Consider the following 18,865-nt stretch of genomic DNA (forward strand, 5'->3'; position numbering starts at 1 on the left):
AGTCAAAACAGCTTTCACTTTTTTCCAAGCTTATAATTTACCTAAATTCAGCATTACTCAGACATAGTAGGTTCAAGGATCTGACTTGAACTTGAAGTTATTAGCCTAAAGTTCTGTTTGAGAGACTGTTGGGCGGCGTGAGGAATAGAGACAGAGGACAGAGTCCAATGAATAACAGAGACCAATTTGGGGATAAGACCAAGCAGAGAAAAAAACAACTATACAGAGAGGGAATAAGGTGCAGAGAGAAGGGGAAAAAGAAAATAAATCTCTTAGTGTTTAACAATAGAATGAAATATATATGTGTATTCCTCATGTGTATCTAAATATGCGTGGTTAAGCCTATGCATCTGCAAATAATATTGATAATATAATATAATATCCCAAACAAACACGTGAATAAGCATAGGAGAGAGTAGGGCTATCTATTCTGTTTCTGATTTAACTGTAGGTTGAGCCCAAGACACACAAAGCAGGATCACAACATGGACCACCACAGGATTGGAGTGTTTGGATGTGAACGTTCTGGCTCGGACCATTTTAACGGGGGCCATTTATAGAAACTGGATAAAAGAAATGGATTCAGATTTCAAACAACACAACATTTGGGGAGGAGGGTTTGACACAACCTGATTTAAAGCTTCATCACATGAAAACCTGTTTCTTATACTGGGCACATGTTGGAGACCAGCTAATTGCTGGTAGCCTTGAATGAGCACAATATGGGCCAGATTTATCCTAATTCCCTGGACATCTTTGCCTGCATAGCTTGTGTACTCACTTACCACGATTGTGCTGAAGTGTGTGTAGGGTTGACCAGTTAGACAAGCATGTGGTCATTTGCATGTACAGTTACCATGATTATGTATGCAGCTGCAGAAACTGCATGCACAATTCAGAGATGCATTTTTGCACATCCACGTACGTGCACAGAATGAGCATATGGACCTTTATGAGCCAGTATTACCAGCCCAGCAACTTTACTGAACACATTTTGGCTTGGCTGTCTCCATAGAACTGGTCAAACAAACAGTTCCAAAGTATTCGATCTCAGCAAGAACTGGGTTTCATATAAAAACTGGGATGGATTTTCTAGGTTCTGTGGCCATGGAGGCCCTACTCCTCACTGATTTCAATGGAAATTAGGAGCTGAACTACTTTTGAGGATCTGGCAGAGTCCTAATATGAAATCACAAGGGATCTTCTGAGGGTCTTAGAGAACCATCCAAGCATTTCTAAGGAGGGCAAAGGGAAGAACTTAAGTTGTCATCTCCTGTATCTGGACCACCCAAACACTAGCCAACAAATCATGGTATTTTTCAGCTACGATATCTTGACTTATTGTTCACAGGGATTTTAAAGAATTTCATTTCATTCTTAGGTTTTTTTTTTTCCTAGGGATGACATGTCGTTTCCTGACAGGCTGCTTTTAATAAGGTTGAAATCTTTGTTGTTGCCAAATCCAAGAGGAATAGAACATCTTTAAGTCATTAGATGGGAATGGGGTAATGACTCAGAGGGTATGCTTCAAAGGTTATTAGTTTTTACAGTGTGTTCACTATTCTGCAGTTGTCTGAAAAATAACATAGGTACCAATTCTGCCTCTGACCCATTCATGGTACAGTGGGCACAGTATTTGTATGCAGACTAATTGAAGGATTTTCCTGAAGTATTTTGGCACTTGAGGTTAAATAGGAACCTGTATGGTATTAACTAGGGGTGGAAATACATGTTAGCAAGAAATAAGAGTCCTCCCACTCTCAAATTTTCGCCCAAAAAAACCAATAAAGACAAAATCGAACCCCTTCTCAGGCTTGGAGGATGGGCCATTTATGCATTTTGGGAATTACCTGAAACAAAGGGCATAATTCCACTCTCGTTCGAGTGAGTGCAGCTCTGCTTTTTTCCGTGATTTGCTCCAAAACTGAATGTGACCACAGAAGTAAAAAAACACATCAAGAAAGTCTGTTCCAAAGGAATTTTCCATATATCCTTGGCAGCTGGGTAGTCCAAATCTGAGAGACCCGGCAAAATGTTTGTGCTAGAATATTATTATTATTAAGATCCCACTGAAGATCAGATTGTGTTAGGGACTGTGCACATATAGATAATCCCTGCCCTAAAAAGTTAATAGTCTCATTAGAAAAAGTGGAAACAGAAGCAAAATGATTTGGCCAAGGTCACTGTAAATCAGTAGCAGAGTCAATCATAGACCCAGGTCTTCTCACTCCCAGTTCTTTTCCCTAGCCACTGAACTACAAGGAGCTGAAGTAAGCATCTGAAATGTTGACATCTGATTGGTCTCTCTCTTCCACCAGCTGCACACCAGCATCACTTCACTGGAATTACTCCTGCTTACACAGCCACAAGTGAGAGGAGGCTCAACTCTCAGCCACTAGGGATTCACACATCAGATGGCACAGCCACATGTGTGAAGAGGATCAAGCCTAAACTCCTAGAGGTTCACATAGCAATAGTTTTTGTCAGATGTGGGCAGTCTCCTGTGTTGTTAATAATTATCATTGTAGTTATTTCTGATCTTAAAGAAATGCCGTCTGAATAATGCTTCTTCTGGGAGTACATAAGAACAGCCATACCGGGTCAGAACAAATGTCCAGCCAGCCCAATATCCTGTCTACCGACAGTGACCAATGCCAGGTGTCTCAGAGGGAGTGAACCTAACAAGTAATGATCAAGTGATCTCTCTCCTGCCATCCATCTCCATCCTCTGACAGACAGAGGCTAAGGACACCATTCCTTACCCAGCCTGGCTAATAGCCATTAATGGACTTAGCCTCCATGAATTTATCCAGTTCTCTTTAAATCCTGTTATAGTCCCAGCCTTCACAACCTCCTCAGGCAAAGAGTTTCACAGGTTGACTGTGCGCTGTGTGAATAACTTCCTTTTATTTGTTTTAAACCTGCTGCCCATTAGTTTCATTTGGTGGCCCCTAGTTCTTATATTATGGGAACAAGTAAATAACTTTTCCTTATTCACTTTCTCCACACCACTCATGATTTTATATACCTCTATCATATCCCCCCTTAGTCTCCTCTTTTCCAGGCTGAAGGGGCCTAGCCTCGTTAATCTCTCCTCATATGGGACCCATTCCAAACCCCTAATCATTTTAGTTGCCTTCCTCTGAACCTTTTTTAATGCTAGTATATCTTTTTTGAGATGAGGAAACCACATCTGTATGCAGTATTCGAGATGTGGGCGTACCATGGATTTATGTAAGGGCAATAAAATATTCCCCTTCTTATTCTCTTTCCCCTTTTTGAACGATTCCTAACATCCTGTTTACTTTTTTGACTGCTGCTGCACACTGCGTGGATGTTTGTTATCTTAAATTTAGCACAATTCTTTATCTTGTAGAGGATCTTTCATCCAAACATTATTCCCCCGAACCCTTGATATGCTGCAGTACAAAGCTCAAGCTGAAAAGTGGAAGAAAAAGGAAATGAAGAGGTTAAAAACAAGGCAGAAAGGAAAAGTGGCAGGATTTGCAAAGGAGAAGACTCTTGCGCCACCTGTAAGTTTTCCGCAACAGAAGAAGGGGGCTCCAAATGTTTATCCAAACTGCTTGGGTCTGCAAGGTTGGGCTGGAAACCTTTCACTACTTCCGACCTATGCTTGGGGCAGGAGTCCCTCTAGGCCCTTTCTGGCGGTATTTTCACATGCCTGGCCCTGGCTGGAACCTGGCAGTGCAAAAGCAGCACAAACTAGAGGAAAATGAGTAACAAGGAAGGATTTTTTTCCCCTTGGGTCATTTGGGGGCAAAGCTCTCAGTCAGTTCTTGTTTTATCCAAATTCTTTAACTTGTGGCGCCAAGCCTTTCTGATTGGGAAGCCCTAGTGTTACACTGGTGAAAGGACAGCCCCAGCCTGTGCCTGCAGCCAATAAACCGCATCCCAGACCAGCTGGCATGTCTCTATTTTTTCTCTCCATTCATCTTTTCCTTCTAGCTTCCTTCTCCTTTCTGCTTTCTGTCCCCCCCCCCCGCCTGACTTTTGTTCCCCTCCTTTTGTTGTTCCCTTCCCCCTCCAGCCCCGCACAGCCAGGGGTGGCACCAGACCCTTGCTGTAACCGCTGACCTAAGCTCAGGACACCAGGTTGCTTCCTGAGGCTGCAGCCCTGAATACACCTGTGGTTCCTATGGCTTGGCTGTGGTTAGCAAGCTCTGTGTGAGCAGAGAGGGAAGGTGGGTTACAGTGAGCTGCCACTTAGTGCAGAATCAGCAGCTTTCCTGCACCCTCTGGATGAGTCCACTGCCCCCCATCTTACAAAACACTGGTTAACCCACCCCTAAGAGCCAAGTCCCTATTGATTTGCTGTAAAAACTGGGCTCTAGTAGTCCTACCCCAACTGTGAACTCAACTGTTGGAAAGTTGGTGAAAGTTCACAAGTGTTACTATAGCTTCTAGCTGAAGATTTGGCAGGAGCTGTTAATGTTGGCCTAATTTCCCATCATACACTGGATACTAGCAAACGAGGCTTAGTTGTTTGGTTTCTATCTGACAGCACTTTGATGAACATGGAATTTTAATGGCAGTACGCAGCCACCGCCTCATTACATCTTGTCAGACACATGCCGACCAAGTGTCCCGGAGTGCTGAAACACTTGTCCGCAGCCTCCTGTTCTGTCAAAGCTGTCTTCTCTTGAAGAGCCCCCTCTTTCCCTCCCAGAGATAAACGGCAATGACTGCGGCCGATAACGAAGCACAGGACTGGTGGAATAAATAGATGGCTCTCAGTGGTGTTATGCTGCCCTCTGCTTCAGCATGTGTGTCACATATTCAGAGGTTCCTGCATCAAGGGCAGAAATTGTGCGTTGTCAATTTCTCATATAGTGTTTGATCAAGGCTGGATCAGAGCTCCATGATTCTTTTCCAATGGTTTCCAGTAGAGTCTTGTCCAAAGAGCGCTCTTACCCTCGGCTAAGATTTTCAAGATGTAGCTGTTCAGAACTTAGGACAATAGTGCTGCTGCATCCATTGCTCTTGTATCATTCGCTCTGCCCTGTGACACAGCATTGCTCCCTAGGAATGAAAGCACAAAGCACAGTTGACTGAGATATGGAAACTGTCCATGAATCTGGTCTCCAAAGACCCTTGGCATGAATAGAGACCAATAGACATCTCTTCTAGTCAATGTCAGTAGTAAATCCTTTATCTTCTCTGTAGGCCACCAACAAGAGGACTACATTGCTTCCTCATTCAGACACACAGAGCCAGGTCATACTGTCATCACTAATGAATAGTTGCCTCTCCAGACCAAAAAGGACCATCACTGATATCCTTAAGGAGATACAAATGATTTTCTATTAACTGAACCCTGCAAAGGGAGCTGCGTACTGGCCCTGATGCAACAAAGCACCTAAATGCTTAATTTTAAGAGTGTAAATATTGGCTTCCAGTGACCTACTCATGTACTTACAATTACAGTTTTAGAGTGCTCAACACCTTGCAGGACTGGACCTTTGGGCTGACGGTATGGAGACTGCAACACAGTGTTTAGAGAGAAGACATGTAAAGTATGGAAAACAGTGGGGTAGATCTTTGATCTCCAAAAGGGTGGCCTACTGCTCCCCACCAAGCAAAATAAAAAAATTGCCTTACATTTTGACCTATTCTATTTTTTCCAGAACAAAATCCTTCAAAGACTAATACACATTCTGTAGGTTAAACACATTTGTGTGTATTTGTGAGTTATAGATTCATAGATTTTAAGGTCAAAAGGGAATATTAGATGGTCTGACCTCCTGTATAACACAGGCCAGCTTCTTCACCCAGCTACTCCTCCATTGAGCTGAATAACTTGTGTTTGATGAAACTCTATATCCCAGAAAGGCATCCAAGTCTTGACTTCAAGAGACGGAGAATCCATCACTTCCCTCGGTACTTTGTTCCAATGGCTAAACACATTCTTTGTTAAAGAAATTGTGCCTTATTTCTAATTTGAAATTGTCTGGCTTTAACTTCAAGTCATTGCTTTGCACTATGCCTTTTTCTGCTAGATTAAACAGCCCTTTAGTACCCAATATATTCTCCCCGTGAAGTTATAAAACTTCTAACAAGCCTAGCAGTCATCATACTGCATGTGGCTGGTTCTAGGGACCTGTGAATCTTATTTACTAATTTTTAGTGACATGCATAACAGTCTGATTAGATCCCAGAGAAACAGCCTTTTTTTTTTTTAAAGAAAAAGAGGATATTATTACTGATCTTAGATCTGAAAAAGCCACCAGGAAAATAATCTGATTGATTCTTCCCACATCTGTGAATAAAAAACAAAACAAAAGCTCAATAATGGTTAAATTTGTTTTGAAAATTAAATAGGAAACACATGCTGAAAATCATTTCAATAAAAAAAAAAAAGACTAACCCCAAATCACAAATTTGAACCAGGCATTATTTTATGGAGAATTTTGATAGAAACAGCATTGCAACTTACCAGCTCTTTGGTCTTTTAATGGCAAACTCCATTTTTTAAGGTTCAGTCTCTGCTGACATGTCATCTATATGACTTCTTTTTGCCAGATATTATAAAGAAAACCAAACGCTGGGCTTGTACACATTATTGTTTAGGTTGATTAACTATAATCATCATGTATTTACATAGCTCCTTTCATCCAGACAGTTCCCAAAGTATTTTGTAAACTGTGTCTAAAAGAATCACTCACCCACTATTGAACTTCAGCCATCTTTGAGGGGAAAGATGGTAGCTGTTTAACAGGGCACAGCAACCCTGCATAGAAACATTGGGGACCCCTTCCCACAACCCTTCCATGCATGGAATTCCCATGACTTTCAAAGGGAGTCCTGTGACAGGAAAACTTGCTGGATGGAAATCTCAGGCAGGAAGTGATAACAGTACCATCGCCATCTGAAATTGCAGAGGTAACTGATGTAGGGAGGTACATTTGCTCAATTTGGAATGAGATCTTTTCATGCCCCTCTGTTTGCTGAAAAGGTGCCATGGTCAGGCAGTGACAAAGAACTGGACTGGACTCAAGACACCTGGTCCTGTTCCAAGGTCTGCCTCTGGTCTGCTAAAAAGTCATTTTAGGCCAGGTTTTCAAGGTATATAGGCACCTAAAGATGCAGATTTGTGCCTAGTAAGATTTTCAAAAGTACCTTTGGCGTTCCATACATTGTCACCCGCATTTCTATCATTTTTCACCTTGTTTGCCAGGAGAATTCACAGCGTCTATGAGGATAATTTATTAGAGGTGCTCCATGATTTGTTACACTTGACTAACACTGTTACACTAGTGCACGTGGATTCATAGATTCTAGGACTGGAAGGGACCTCGAGAGGTCATTGAGTCCAGTCCCCTGCCCTCATGGCAGGTCCAAATACTGTCTAGACCATCCCTGATAGACATTTATCTAACCCACTCTTAAATATTTCCAGAGATGGAGATTCCACAACCTCCCTAGGCAGTTTATTCCAGTGTTTAATCACCCTGACAGTTAGGAACTTTTTCCTAATGTCCAACCTAAATCTCCCTTGCTGCAATTTAAGCCCACTGCTTCTTGTTCTATCCTTAGAAGCTAAGGTGAACAAGTTTTGTCCCTCCTCCTGATTAATACTTTTAGATACCTGAAAACTGCTATCATGTCCCCTCTCAGTCTTCTTTTTTCCAAACTAAACAAACCCAATTCTTTCAGCCTTCCTTCATAGGTCATGTGCTCTAGACCTTTAATCATTCTTCTTGCTCTTCTCTGGACCCTCTCCAATTTCTCCACATCTTTCTTGAAATGTGCTTCCCAGAACTGGACACAATACTCCAGTCCAGTTGAGGCCTAACTAGTGCAGAGTAGAGCAGAAGAATGACTTCTTATGTATTGCTCACAACCCACCTTTTAATGCATCCCAGAATCATGTTTGCTTTTTTTGCAACAGTATCACACTGTTGACTCATATTTAGCTTGTGGTCCACTATAACCAGTAGAGCCCTTTCTGCCGTACTCCTTCCTAGACAGTCTCTTTCCATTCTGTATGTGTGAAACTGATTGTTCCTTCCTAAGTGGAGCACTTTACATTTGTCCTTATTAAGCTTCATCCTGTTTACCTCAGACCATTTCTCCAATTTGTCCAGATCATTTTGAATTATGACACTATCTTCCAAAGCAGTTGGAACATAATTGCTTATTAATTACTGAATGCTGATAGTGAGTTTGATGCTGTTCGTTACATAGAAGCAGACTCTGTCTGACATGGGGCTTGCAGTTTAAGAGCAAAAACATGGTCATAGATGGGACTTTTGACTTTGGATTTCACTGGGACCAGAATTTGGTCCTTGTGACATATAGGGCAATTTCCTGCAATATCGTTGGAAGATCTGATTGCATTAAGTTTATGTATCATTGTAGACCAGCCAGGGACTGTATGTAATTCCAAGGGGGATGGTAACCACAGCCCCTCCAGGAACTGAGAACAACGGGGTGGTGATTAGACAAATTCACTCTAGGGAGGCTTGCCTATACTAGTTCAGACTGGATTATCCAGAGGCCAACAGACACAGAAAGGACTTTTGGATAATTAGTCTGAGTTTAACCTGATGCAAGACCTTCTTTCTGGTCCAGTCAACAGAAAGGACCTACTGTCCAAGGGCCATCTCAGTCCTTAGGGAAGGGTTGGAAGGACTGACAATGACCAGAGTTCTTGTGGAGTTGGGGGGCTGGTCTCTGGTAAACTTATTAGCAAACGGGTAGGCTCTTCTATTGTTTTTAATATTTTTGCTCTGTAATGCTTTTACCTTGCAAATAAATGTGCTTGCTTAAACAGAGATGTCTGGTAACTTAAAACCGTGGGCAATTATGCTGCTGATAGTCTCTGAGGAGAAAAGCAAAGCAGGCCTGTTTAGGCAGTCTGACTTGCTGGGGTAATTCAGAGTGTAGGCAGGGGACTGGACCTGAAAATACCCCAATCAAGAGGGAGTGAGATGCATGTCTCCGCCCAAAAGAGGTGATGGCTGGGGAGCCAAGAGGCCTAAGTGTCCGAGCCTTCGGTGGACCATAGAGGGGAAAAAAGGTAGAGTTGCCCTGAACTATAACAGTCCTAACAGCATGCATAGCAACATTCAATCCCAACCCAATGGGAAGAAGCTTGGACTTTTTGTTTATTTCAAATGCTCAGTGAATCATCAGTCATGTAGCTATTAGGCCACCCTCATCTGGTATAAACAGACATCGTTCCATCGAGTGCATTTCAAGTATATTGTTTTGACACACAATGTCTTGTAGCCAGTGAAGCACTGAAGCTCCCATTTTTTAAGATCACACACATAGATGTGGCCACGTGACTAGAGTCAGGACTCCGGGGTTCTATTATTGACTTTTTCACGAGGTTACATTAGGTAAGTCACTTCCCTGTGCTTCAGTTTCATACAGGCACACACCCGCCCCCAGTAATACAGAATGAATAACACCTCTCTTGCAGGGATGTGGTGAAATAATTAGCACAGTGAACTCTTCCATAGAAAGAAACTCTATCTGTTCAAACTATTGTTCTTATTACTAATTAGGAAGATGTAGACTCAGCAACTCCCTGCATACTGAAAACAGAATCCTGTTTAATTTTGTCCTCTTGTCTTTTCTCCTAGCACGACCATGCTACCTTCACACGTCAGGATAACCAATGGCTACATCACAGTCAATCCTCCCATTTGGTTTTCAAACCAACTGGATCAGAGACCACGTTCGGATCTCCCATTCCACCATCAGCCAAAAAGCTCAGCTGCTGGCCGCCTATTAGCACCATCCATAACTGCTTCTTTCTATGTGGCAATAGCATCTTTTCTCCTGAGTCTATTGAGGCCTTCCTGACCAACCTAGGATTACGTGCAATACCTAAAACGGAGAACAGAGATAATTTATGAACAAGTGGGTGGTTTTCTCCATGACGGTTTCAGTCTGGACCTTCTCACTGAGGAGAAATGGTAGTGCCTCTAGCTGGTTTTGTCTCTTAGCCCAGATATATTTTGAAACTCTAAAGCTTTATTGTAACACTGACTTATATCTTCTTTTTTGTAGAAGGATCTTTATTTCCCATAGTGCTATGGGGCTTTGTAAAATATATGTGTTCATTTATATATTAAAAAAGTGTATTTATTCAACTGGTAAACTTATTTTTCTTGGTATTGGATATGTTAATAACATCCCCATTAAACAGTAGTGACGGTGAAACAGATAACTTAATATTTTCTACATTTGATTATTTAACCAACCAATCTGAAATGACATCCAAAGATGCTGTTTTAGTCATTACACTAACCCTCCCATAGGCAAATTTGTGCTGATCGCTGAGATTAGTGTGTGTGTGTGTTGAGGGGGGAAGGAATAATATCTGTTTAGAATAATTTAGACATATTTTAGACAACTCATGCTGTGTGTGGTCTTGGTGTCACTAGGGAAAAAGGCGTGTTCTTAACTCAAGTTAGTGAACCCAAGGTAAGATCCTAGTGAAGAAAAGACCGTTTATGGTTTTCACATGAGTTAGCAAGTCAAGATTAAACTCTGAGCTTCCCCCACTGCCTTTAACTCAACCTGCTAACTTGTAAGAAAAGTGCAGGCTGTGTTGCCTTCACTAGGATTAACCAATTAATACATCATGATAGCTAACTTCAGTCGAGAACTCACCTTTTTTCCTAGTGAAAAAGCATGGCATCCATCTGGAGTAACTCTGCTGAGTTCGTTTTTCCTCTCACACCCTTTTTGCATGAGTGTGACACTTCACTGGATTTACTCCAGATTTACACAACTGCTAACGAGAGCAGAATTTGTCCTACATATGGGATTTAAATGTTCAAGAGCATGCTAGTCTATAAAACTTCTCAGCTCTGGCCACACTTCACCTAGAGCAAGTTGGGGGTGCAGAAGCATCTTAAAGGCTTCAGGTGAAATGGAAGACATCGAGCTTTGCCTCCAGTGAGAGCTTCAAGGACATCTCATGCATCCTATTCCATTGTATATTTTGGCATGTGGAAAATGAGAGATGTTGATTTTGGAAGGGAGCCATTCCTCTTGCATGACATTTATTGCACTGGGCTGCATATTGTAAGCATGTTTTAGGAACTTCCGTTACAGCTTTATTTGAGCGCTTACACTCTTGAGGACTTCATTTGACTATAATGCCTTAGAAAGCCTTCAAATTCCACCTTAACATACCTAACCCAGTGCACTCGATAGCTGTATTCTTGACAATGAATGGACCATCTGCACTGAGAACTGTGAACTCATTTAAGAATAAACTATCCCACAGTAAATGGACCCGCAGGTAATGCAGGTTTTCTTGGTGTGATGCTACAGAACAGAGGAAGATTATTATTACTGGGAATATGGTAGCATAGCACCCAGAGGCTCCAGTTGAGATGGTGGCCCCATTATTCTAGCCACTGTACAAACACACAGTGAGTAACAATCCCTGCCCCCAAAAATGTACAGTGTAAATCAGGGGTGGGCAAACTACAGCCTGGGGGCTGTATCCAGCCCTTCGGATGTTTTAATCCGGCCCTTGAGCTCCTGTTGGGGAGCCGGGTCCAGGGCTTTCCCCACTCCAGCGCTCCAGCCATGGAGCAGAGTCAAGATCTTCCCCACTCCACACGTGCTGTGGCTCCGTGTGGCTCTTGGAAGCAGTGGAATGTCCTCCCTCCTGCTCCAACACGTAGGGGCAGCCAGGGTGCTCTGCACACTTCCCCCACCCCAAGTTCTGCCTTTGCGGCTCCCATGAGCTGGGAACCATGGCCAATGGGAGCTGCAGGGGTGGCACCTGAGGACAGGGCAGCCTGCAGAGCTGCCTGGCCACACCTCTGTGTAGGAGTCGGAAAGGGGACATGCCGCTGCTTCTGGCCACCTGGAGCCTGCACCCCTGACCCTCTCCCATGCCCCAACCCCCTGCCCCAGCCCTGATACCCCTCCCACCCTCCAAACCCCTCGGTCATAGCCCAGAGCAGCCTCCTGCTCCCCAAACCCCTCATCCCTAGCCCCACTCAGAGCCCACAACCCCAGCTGGAGCCACCCCCCCCCGCACCCTAACCTCCTACCCCAGCTCGAAGTCTCCTCCCTTACCCCAGACTCCTCATTTCTGGCCCCACCCTAGAGCCCACACCCTCAGCCGGAGCCCTCACCCCCTCCCACATCCCAACCCCTAATTTTGTGAGCATTCATGGCCTGCCATACAATTTCCATACCCAGATATGGCCCCGGGGTCAAAAAGTTTGCCCACCCCTGGTCTAAATAGACAAGACAGAGAAAAAGTGGGATGGGAACAAGAGATTCATAGAGCTGAAGTGATTGTCCCAGGTCACTGGGAATGTCGGTGGCAGAGCTAGGAGTGGCACTCAAGTCTTGTGACCCTCAGGCCACTGTCGTTTCCATTAGCAGGGATAGAGCTCAGACTCTCCTGCTCCAAAAGCCTGGGTTCCTACCAGCTGAGAATCTCCATTAGCGTTATAAGGCCTGTGACATGCGGTTAAGTAGTCCTGAGTCTCTCCCATATAAGATAATGGCACACATACTCTTTGGCCCAATATATTACAATATTTATTCTACACATAGTCTAGTTATAGCTGTCACGTCCCAAGATTTCATCTATACTTCAGGGGAAACAGACATTGCCACCGTTTATTTGAATGACTTTGCACATGGATGTTCAAACTTCATAGTGGTCCATGTTTTATACTGAGACTTCCTCCTGGAGACCTCCCCTCACATTCACTATTAGACCACTATCCCTCCAATTCAAAGTCCTAGAACATCTTGGTAGCAACTTCCTCATGCGGAAATGAAATATCAGCTAAGTATTTAATTGATAGTTTGCTGTTTTGAAGGCTATTCTGAAGGTGAAGCTAAGGAGAAGGACCCTGATGATCTAGCTTTCCATGGACTTTAGAGAACTGTCTTGAAGTCATGATCATAGAGGTTCCCCAACTAATTAGATGATATTCCCTGTATGCTTTAGTGCACAGATATCTGTCCAATTAACTGGTTCCAATCAACTGTTTTTAAACCATACCAGTAAATATGTAAAGGACTACAAAATGAAACCCCCCTACCATAGACAAAATGGAATATTTAGTAATTAACTATGCTAACCCAGTACTAATAAAAATACGCTAATGCTAGATAGCACATGACTGTGTTTCTGAAAGAGCCTTTACTCAAATGGGCCATGTTAATGTCATGACTATTTTCCACATGAGTTTGGAGAGTGTCTATATAATTCAGAGGGGAAACATGCTGTGTTCATAATAGTAATAACCACACACTACTAGCTTCATTTGGGATTTTATTTTCCTTCTCTTTTTTGACCCTTTTGGTTTAACATTTTTCAGCAACCAAGAGGGCTAGAAGCTGATTTTTTCCCAATGAAAACCGAGATCCTCATATAATCACTGAATCCAGGAGCTGGGAATTTTAGAAAAACACCAAATACCACAAAACTCACAATACAATTGTGAGATTTTGGCACCATTGTTGTGGGAATTACACTTAATCAACAGATTTTGTGAGATTTCTGCTACTTGGGGCCAAGATTTTGGCATTGTTGAATCCAAACCAGAACACTGATCTGATTCAAGGTATGTCTACACTTACCGTGGATCAGCACTGCAGCCCTTGATCTACCGGGGGTCGATTTAGTGGGTCTAGTGAAGACCCGATAAATCAACCACAGGTCGCTGTCCCGTCACCTCTGGTACTCCATTGGAACAAGAAGCGTAAGGTAAGTCGATGGAAGAGTTTCTCCCATCGACCCAGCATGGTGTAGACACCGCAATAAATCGACCTAAGCGACATTAACTCCAGCTATGTTATTCATGTAGCTGGAGTTGCGTAACTTAAGTTGACTTAACCCTGTAATATAGACCTGGTCTCGGTCTCACAGCTCAGTCCTAAGCTAAGATCAATCTTAATACGCCCTACCCTGTATCTAATTGTGATATCGCAACTAATGCCAATTAACTATCAAGCTGCTCTCCTTGCCGAAAGGAATGTACAATACCACAATCAAAAGAGCAAAGGGACTCTGTTTGACTTCTTTCATCATTTCCCTTGCCAAAATGCATTGCCACTTGAAGAGCATGGATGGGGATAGTGGGATAGAAGACGCATTGTACTTTGTGAATGGCCCATTTTTGGTTCAAGCACTCATGCTGTTGAAAAATGCTATTGTCTTCCTAGAACTCTATTGGCAATGATGACTGAGCATGATTAATGATAATTATGCTCTACACAGGTGTCAAACTCTCTCCTTTCCTGAACCTCCCTGCCCAGTTCTGCAAACTAAGTTGTAGTTTAAGAACAACCAGTATGCAGTGCTGTGTGTTTATCTAACCTCTTTGCTATTGAGCTGGCAAGAGAGGGAGCTATGCAAGCCATCCTTAATGCAGCGATCAGTCTATTGGTATGAAGAGGTATTTCGTTACAAAGCATCATCTATTTAGGATGTCAGTTTTCCACAGCATGTTACAGTTATGTCAGAAAAACCGCCATGCTAAGGTTCAACTTTTAAAAATCAATCAACCCAGCATAAATGTCATTGTTCCACATTGTCATTCGGTAACCTACGGTATTTCTGCACCTCATTTGGCCAAAATAACCTTGAGCCACCTCTCTTAAGTGATTCACGTTACACAGAGTGCTCTGGATTTCAATTTCTACCTGAGCAGGAGAAAAATCCAGCTGCCTGATTCTGATCTCAGTTCACCAATTTTTGCACCAGCATTATTCAGCGAATATAATCCTGATTCACACGGGTGCAAAAAAGAAGAGTAAGGGGTGACTTGATTATAGTCTGTGAGGTCACACAGGAGGTCATACTAAATGATCATAGTGGTCCTAACTAGCCTTGGAATCTATGAAGCAGAGATAGCTCAGGTCTCTCTACCCATGCTGGGAAGCACCTGCCCAGCTGCTGTGTAGACGTACCCCTCATGGGTAGCTTTTAAATTGGTGCCTTAAGCTAGGGAAATTCTATGAGATCCCAACTGTTAACTGTGCTGCTTCTTGTGGGGGGATGTGAGTCTTCATCTGAAGTTCAAGATGCATATTGTTCAGTGTCCACTTCAAATGTGCATCAAATATTTCTAGGATTTTTTTGTTCCTCTTCCTCCTCCCACTTTTGTGACATGTTCTGAAGAGTTCTTTAAGACTGTAATTAAAAAGATGCTTTCTAATGTTATTTTTGTTTCAAAATATTTTTGTAGCATAATATATGAATAAAAGTTATTATAAATCCACAGCACACAAATCTTGTATGTCTAGGTTCTTCCCCCCCTCCCCCGTGAACTAGGTGTTCATTGAAAACATGCGACAATTCAAATCTCAGGTCTGGAGCGGAGAGTTTGAAAGCTGCCTTTGGCACAGGATGGGCTCATTTTCCCTGGAAATGGGGGCCATTTCAGAGTGGGGCAATCTTTGCCATAAAATGGAACCCTCCTTTGAGGTCATCGTGAACAGTGGGAATACCTCCAATAAAGCTATGCCATGTTGCACCAGACGGAGATCTGACCCCGGGAGCCAGTGGAATTACCTCAGTGTCAGAGAGATTAGAATCAAGCTCTTGTGCATTACAGGAGCCAGGTTGACAGCCCTAATTCTCCTTTTACCCGACTGATCTAATGCCATTGGGCAGATCCTCGGCTGTTGGAAGGAGTCACCTCTCTGAAGTCAATGGAGCTCTAGCACTTTACAAAACTAACAAGCTGCCCCTTTAATTTCAATGGTGTTACTCTTGATTTACACCATTGTGAGCTTAGAATTGGGTTCTGTGTAGGTCTGGAGGCAGAATTTATTGCATAACTCCATGATGTGAGGGCTGCTACAGCAATAACTCACACATCCGTATATCCTAGTAAAAACCTTGTTTAAATGGACAAGACAGAGGGCCTGCGCTCAGTCCTGGTGGGAAAAGGAGGTGTTTTATGTGGATGAAAACAGTTGGTGTCTTTTGAGCCTTGAGCACACCCTTTTGCAGCTGGCTGTAATCTTGGAATTGTGTATCCCTTGGAGATAGAGCAGAGGTTAGCTGTGTGCATGAGGATAAAGAGGGCTTTGGGAATTTGCTCATTTTTTGGCACATTCCACCTCGTTACAATGAAAGCCTGTAGCAAATCATATGCATTGTAACCGCTAGCACATACCTTTCCCTGAATACATTGCCCTTTATCACACCTTAATTAGGTGTGAAAGCCTTTGCAATTTCAAGCAATATTTCAAGGTGGCTGTATCATAGATGTTTCTTTGACTGACAGCCACCCATTGTGGCGCTCTGTCTCCCTCTAGTGGTCATTGGGTTTGCTACCACCACAGCTAATAGAATGGGATTTTCTAGCCCAAATGTTAAGGTGCAGATTCTCAAAGGTATTCAGTCACTGATTTCAACAGGAATCAGACACCATAATATCTTTGATGATCTACGCCTAAACACTGTGATTTAAGATCCAGCTTCAACCCCTAATGCCAATGACCCATCCAAAGGCATAACATCATTGCCTAAAAATTATTGCTGCTGAGAAATTGTAGATTTTCCATCATCCCATTTAGAACTAGTCAAAAAATGCAGAAAAATGTTTGACATTTTTAGAGAATAGTTTTCATCAGTACTTCGAATTTAAAATATGTTCAGCACTCGAACTGGTCAAAAAACAGAAATAGATATTCTTGGAAAATGTTCACAGCAAATTTTCATTCAAATTTTGAAAATCTGAATATTTTCAGACCTCTCTAATTTCAGTGTTTCATGCTCAAGGGGTTTGGCCTAGCTTTTGATAATCTTTCAGACTTTTGAGTGCTGCCTCCTGAGCTTTTTCATCCAAAACTAATGAAATCACATGGCTTCAATCAGATGTGTAGCCATTTAAGTAGAGCTGGCTGGAAATTCTCTCCCCCCCCCCCACACCCAAACAAAAATTACTGTGCACGTTTTCCTCTGGAAAAAAAATAGTTAGGCATCATATACTTAAAGCCAAATCATCATGCATATTCATAAGAGGATAGAATTAAGATTACATGGTCAACTTTAATTCTGGCATTTCTGATCTCTTGCCCTATTGATAGCATTCTTATAGTGGAGCTGATTTTTGCATGCAGTAAATTATATGTTGGTAAGGAAGTGTGAGTTTAAATACGTAAATCTAAGGGTGCATGCCTCTAAATTGGAGTTGTGTAATATACACATTGAGGGCACCAGAAGAGGGTGTAAGTTGCCCCAAATAGACTTCCTCTGCACTTACTTCTGCTCATCTTTGAATCTGGATCTCACCCATTGTAGCATCCTGCATGGAACCTGGAAGGAGGAGTACTGGTTTCAGGATGGAAGAGTTTGGAGGAGGCCCCAAGGAGTCAGTCTGTGTGCACATGGCTAGACTGCTAGCTGCAATCACAGCACCTGTGTAAATAGTTCTCTTAATAAAGAGACAATTTAGTTTTACAAGCATGGAGTCCTTTCATGTTATCACCCAGCACATGGAGCATGGTAGCAGTGGTCAGTCTAGTGAGACCCACAGTAAGGAAGAGCATGTGATTAACAGGAAAAGAAAGCAGCACTTAGAAAAAGCTCAAACACTGAGGCCCGGTCTACATTAAGGGTAGGGATCGATCTAGGTTACACAACTTCAGCTACGTCAATAACATAGCTGAAGTCAACGTACTTATATTGACTTACCGTGGTGTCTTCACCACTGTGAGTCGACTGCTGCCGCTCCCCCGTCTGTCTACAGGATTGATCATGGTGGATAAGATGAAAAGAATGCAGGTAATGCTTTTTTTTAATTATCTCTTGGGGAAGGGAGGGAGGACAAGAAGTGAGTCAGGGTGTGTCTACACTGCAGTCAAGAGCTGTGATTGCAGACCCAAGTTCCTAGCTGGAGTAACAGTAGCAGTGTAGCCATGGCAACAAGGGCAGTGGTATGAGTTAGCCACTCGAGTGTGTACCCAGTGTAGGGGAGTCATTTTCTATGGGGCAAAGGAGCGAGTTGTCCCTGAGCATTGCTATAACCCCTCCCTGGACTTATGATAGGACTTCACTCCCTGACATCACAGGATATAATATAATCACACATAATATAATGTTCTATGTGCTACCACAACTGTGTCCCCTATCCCCTCCACCCAGAATTTTTCTGAACTGATGCCCCTAACCTAGGGAGCTGGACAAGGTTGTGCTCAGGATGTTTGCCTGTTTGCTGTTTGATCAAAGCTAGCTTAGATAAGCCTACACAAGCTGCAGTCATGCCTCCTGGTCGCATTGTAGACATACCCTAAGATAGTGGTTCTCAAAGCTGGTCCACCGCTTCTTCAGGGAAAGCTCCTGGTGGGCAGGGCTGGTTTGTTTACTTGCCGTGTCTGCAGGTTCAGCCGATCATGGATCCCACTGGCTGTGATTCGCCGCTCCAGGCCAATGGGGGCTGTGGGAAGTAGTGCAGGCCGAGGGACGTACTGGCCACCCTTCCTGTAACCCCCATTGGCCTAGAGCAGTGAACTGCGGCCAGTGGGAGCTGCAATTGGCTGAACCTGCGGACGCGGCAGGTAAACAAACTGGCCCGGTCCACCAAGGACTTTCCCTACACAAGCGGCGGACCAGCTTTGAGAACCACTGCCCTAAGACACTGTAACCAAGACTAATTCCCAAAACACTGGAACAGCCGATAACTCTGTTTGATGAGAGCTGTGACCCCAGACAGAATGAGACTGTAGAGAGATCCTGCTTTTTTTACTCAAAATCAAGGGAACAGAAGAGGGGATAGATACTTATCTGAGAAATCTGGAATCTACATGTCGCTTTGGAGAAATAAAAGATTTACCAGCTAGAAAGAAGATCGTTTGTGGGACACACGAGTCCACCTACCAGGAGAAATTG

At 43.1% G+C, this 18,865-nt stretch overlaps 1 protein-coding gene across 2 annotated transcripts in view; it reads left to right on the forward strand.

Annotated features, from left to right (window-relative positions):
- The window catches only part of TRABD2B (TraB domain containing 2B), a 396,077-nt gene extending 386,045 nt beyond the window's left edge, over positions 1 to 10,032 (forward strand). For both annotated transcript variants that reach the window (XM_050961708.1, XM_050961709.1), the window contains one exon: positions 9,612 to 10,032. In XM_050961708.1, the coding sequence (XP_050817665.1) occupies positions 9,612 to 9,834 (223 nt within the window). In that variant the 3' untranslated portion in view covers positions 9,835 to 10,032. The remainder of the gene's footprint in view (positions 1 to 9,611) is intronic.
- The last annotated feature ends 8,833 nt before the right edge of the window (positions 10,033 to 18,865 follow it).

The sequence above is a fragment of the Gopherus flavomarginatus genome, chromosome 7 (genome assembly GCF_025201925.1).
Source record: "Gopherus flavomarginatus isolate rGopFla2 chromosome 7, rGopFla2.mat.asm, whole genome shotgun sequence".
Taxonomy (NCBI): Eukaryota; Metazoa; Chordata; order Testudines; family Testudinidae; genus Gopherus; species Gopherus flavomarginatus.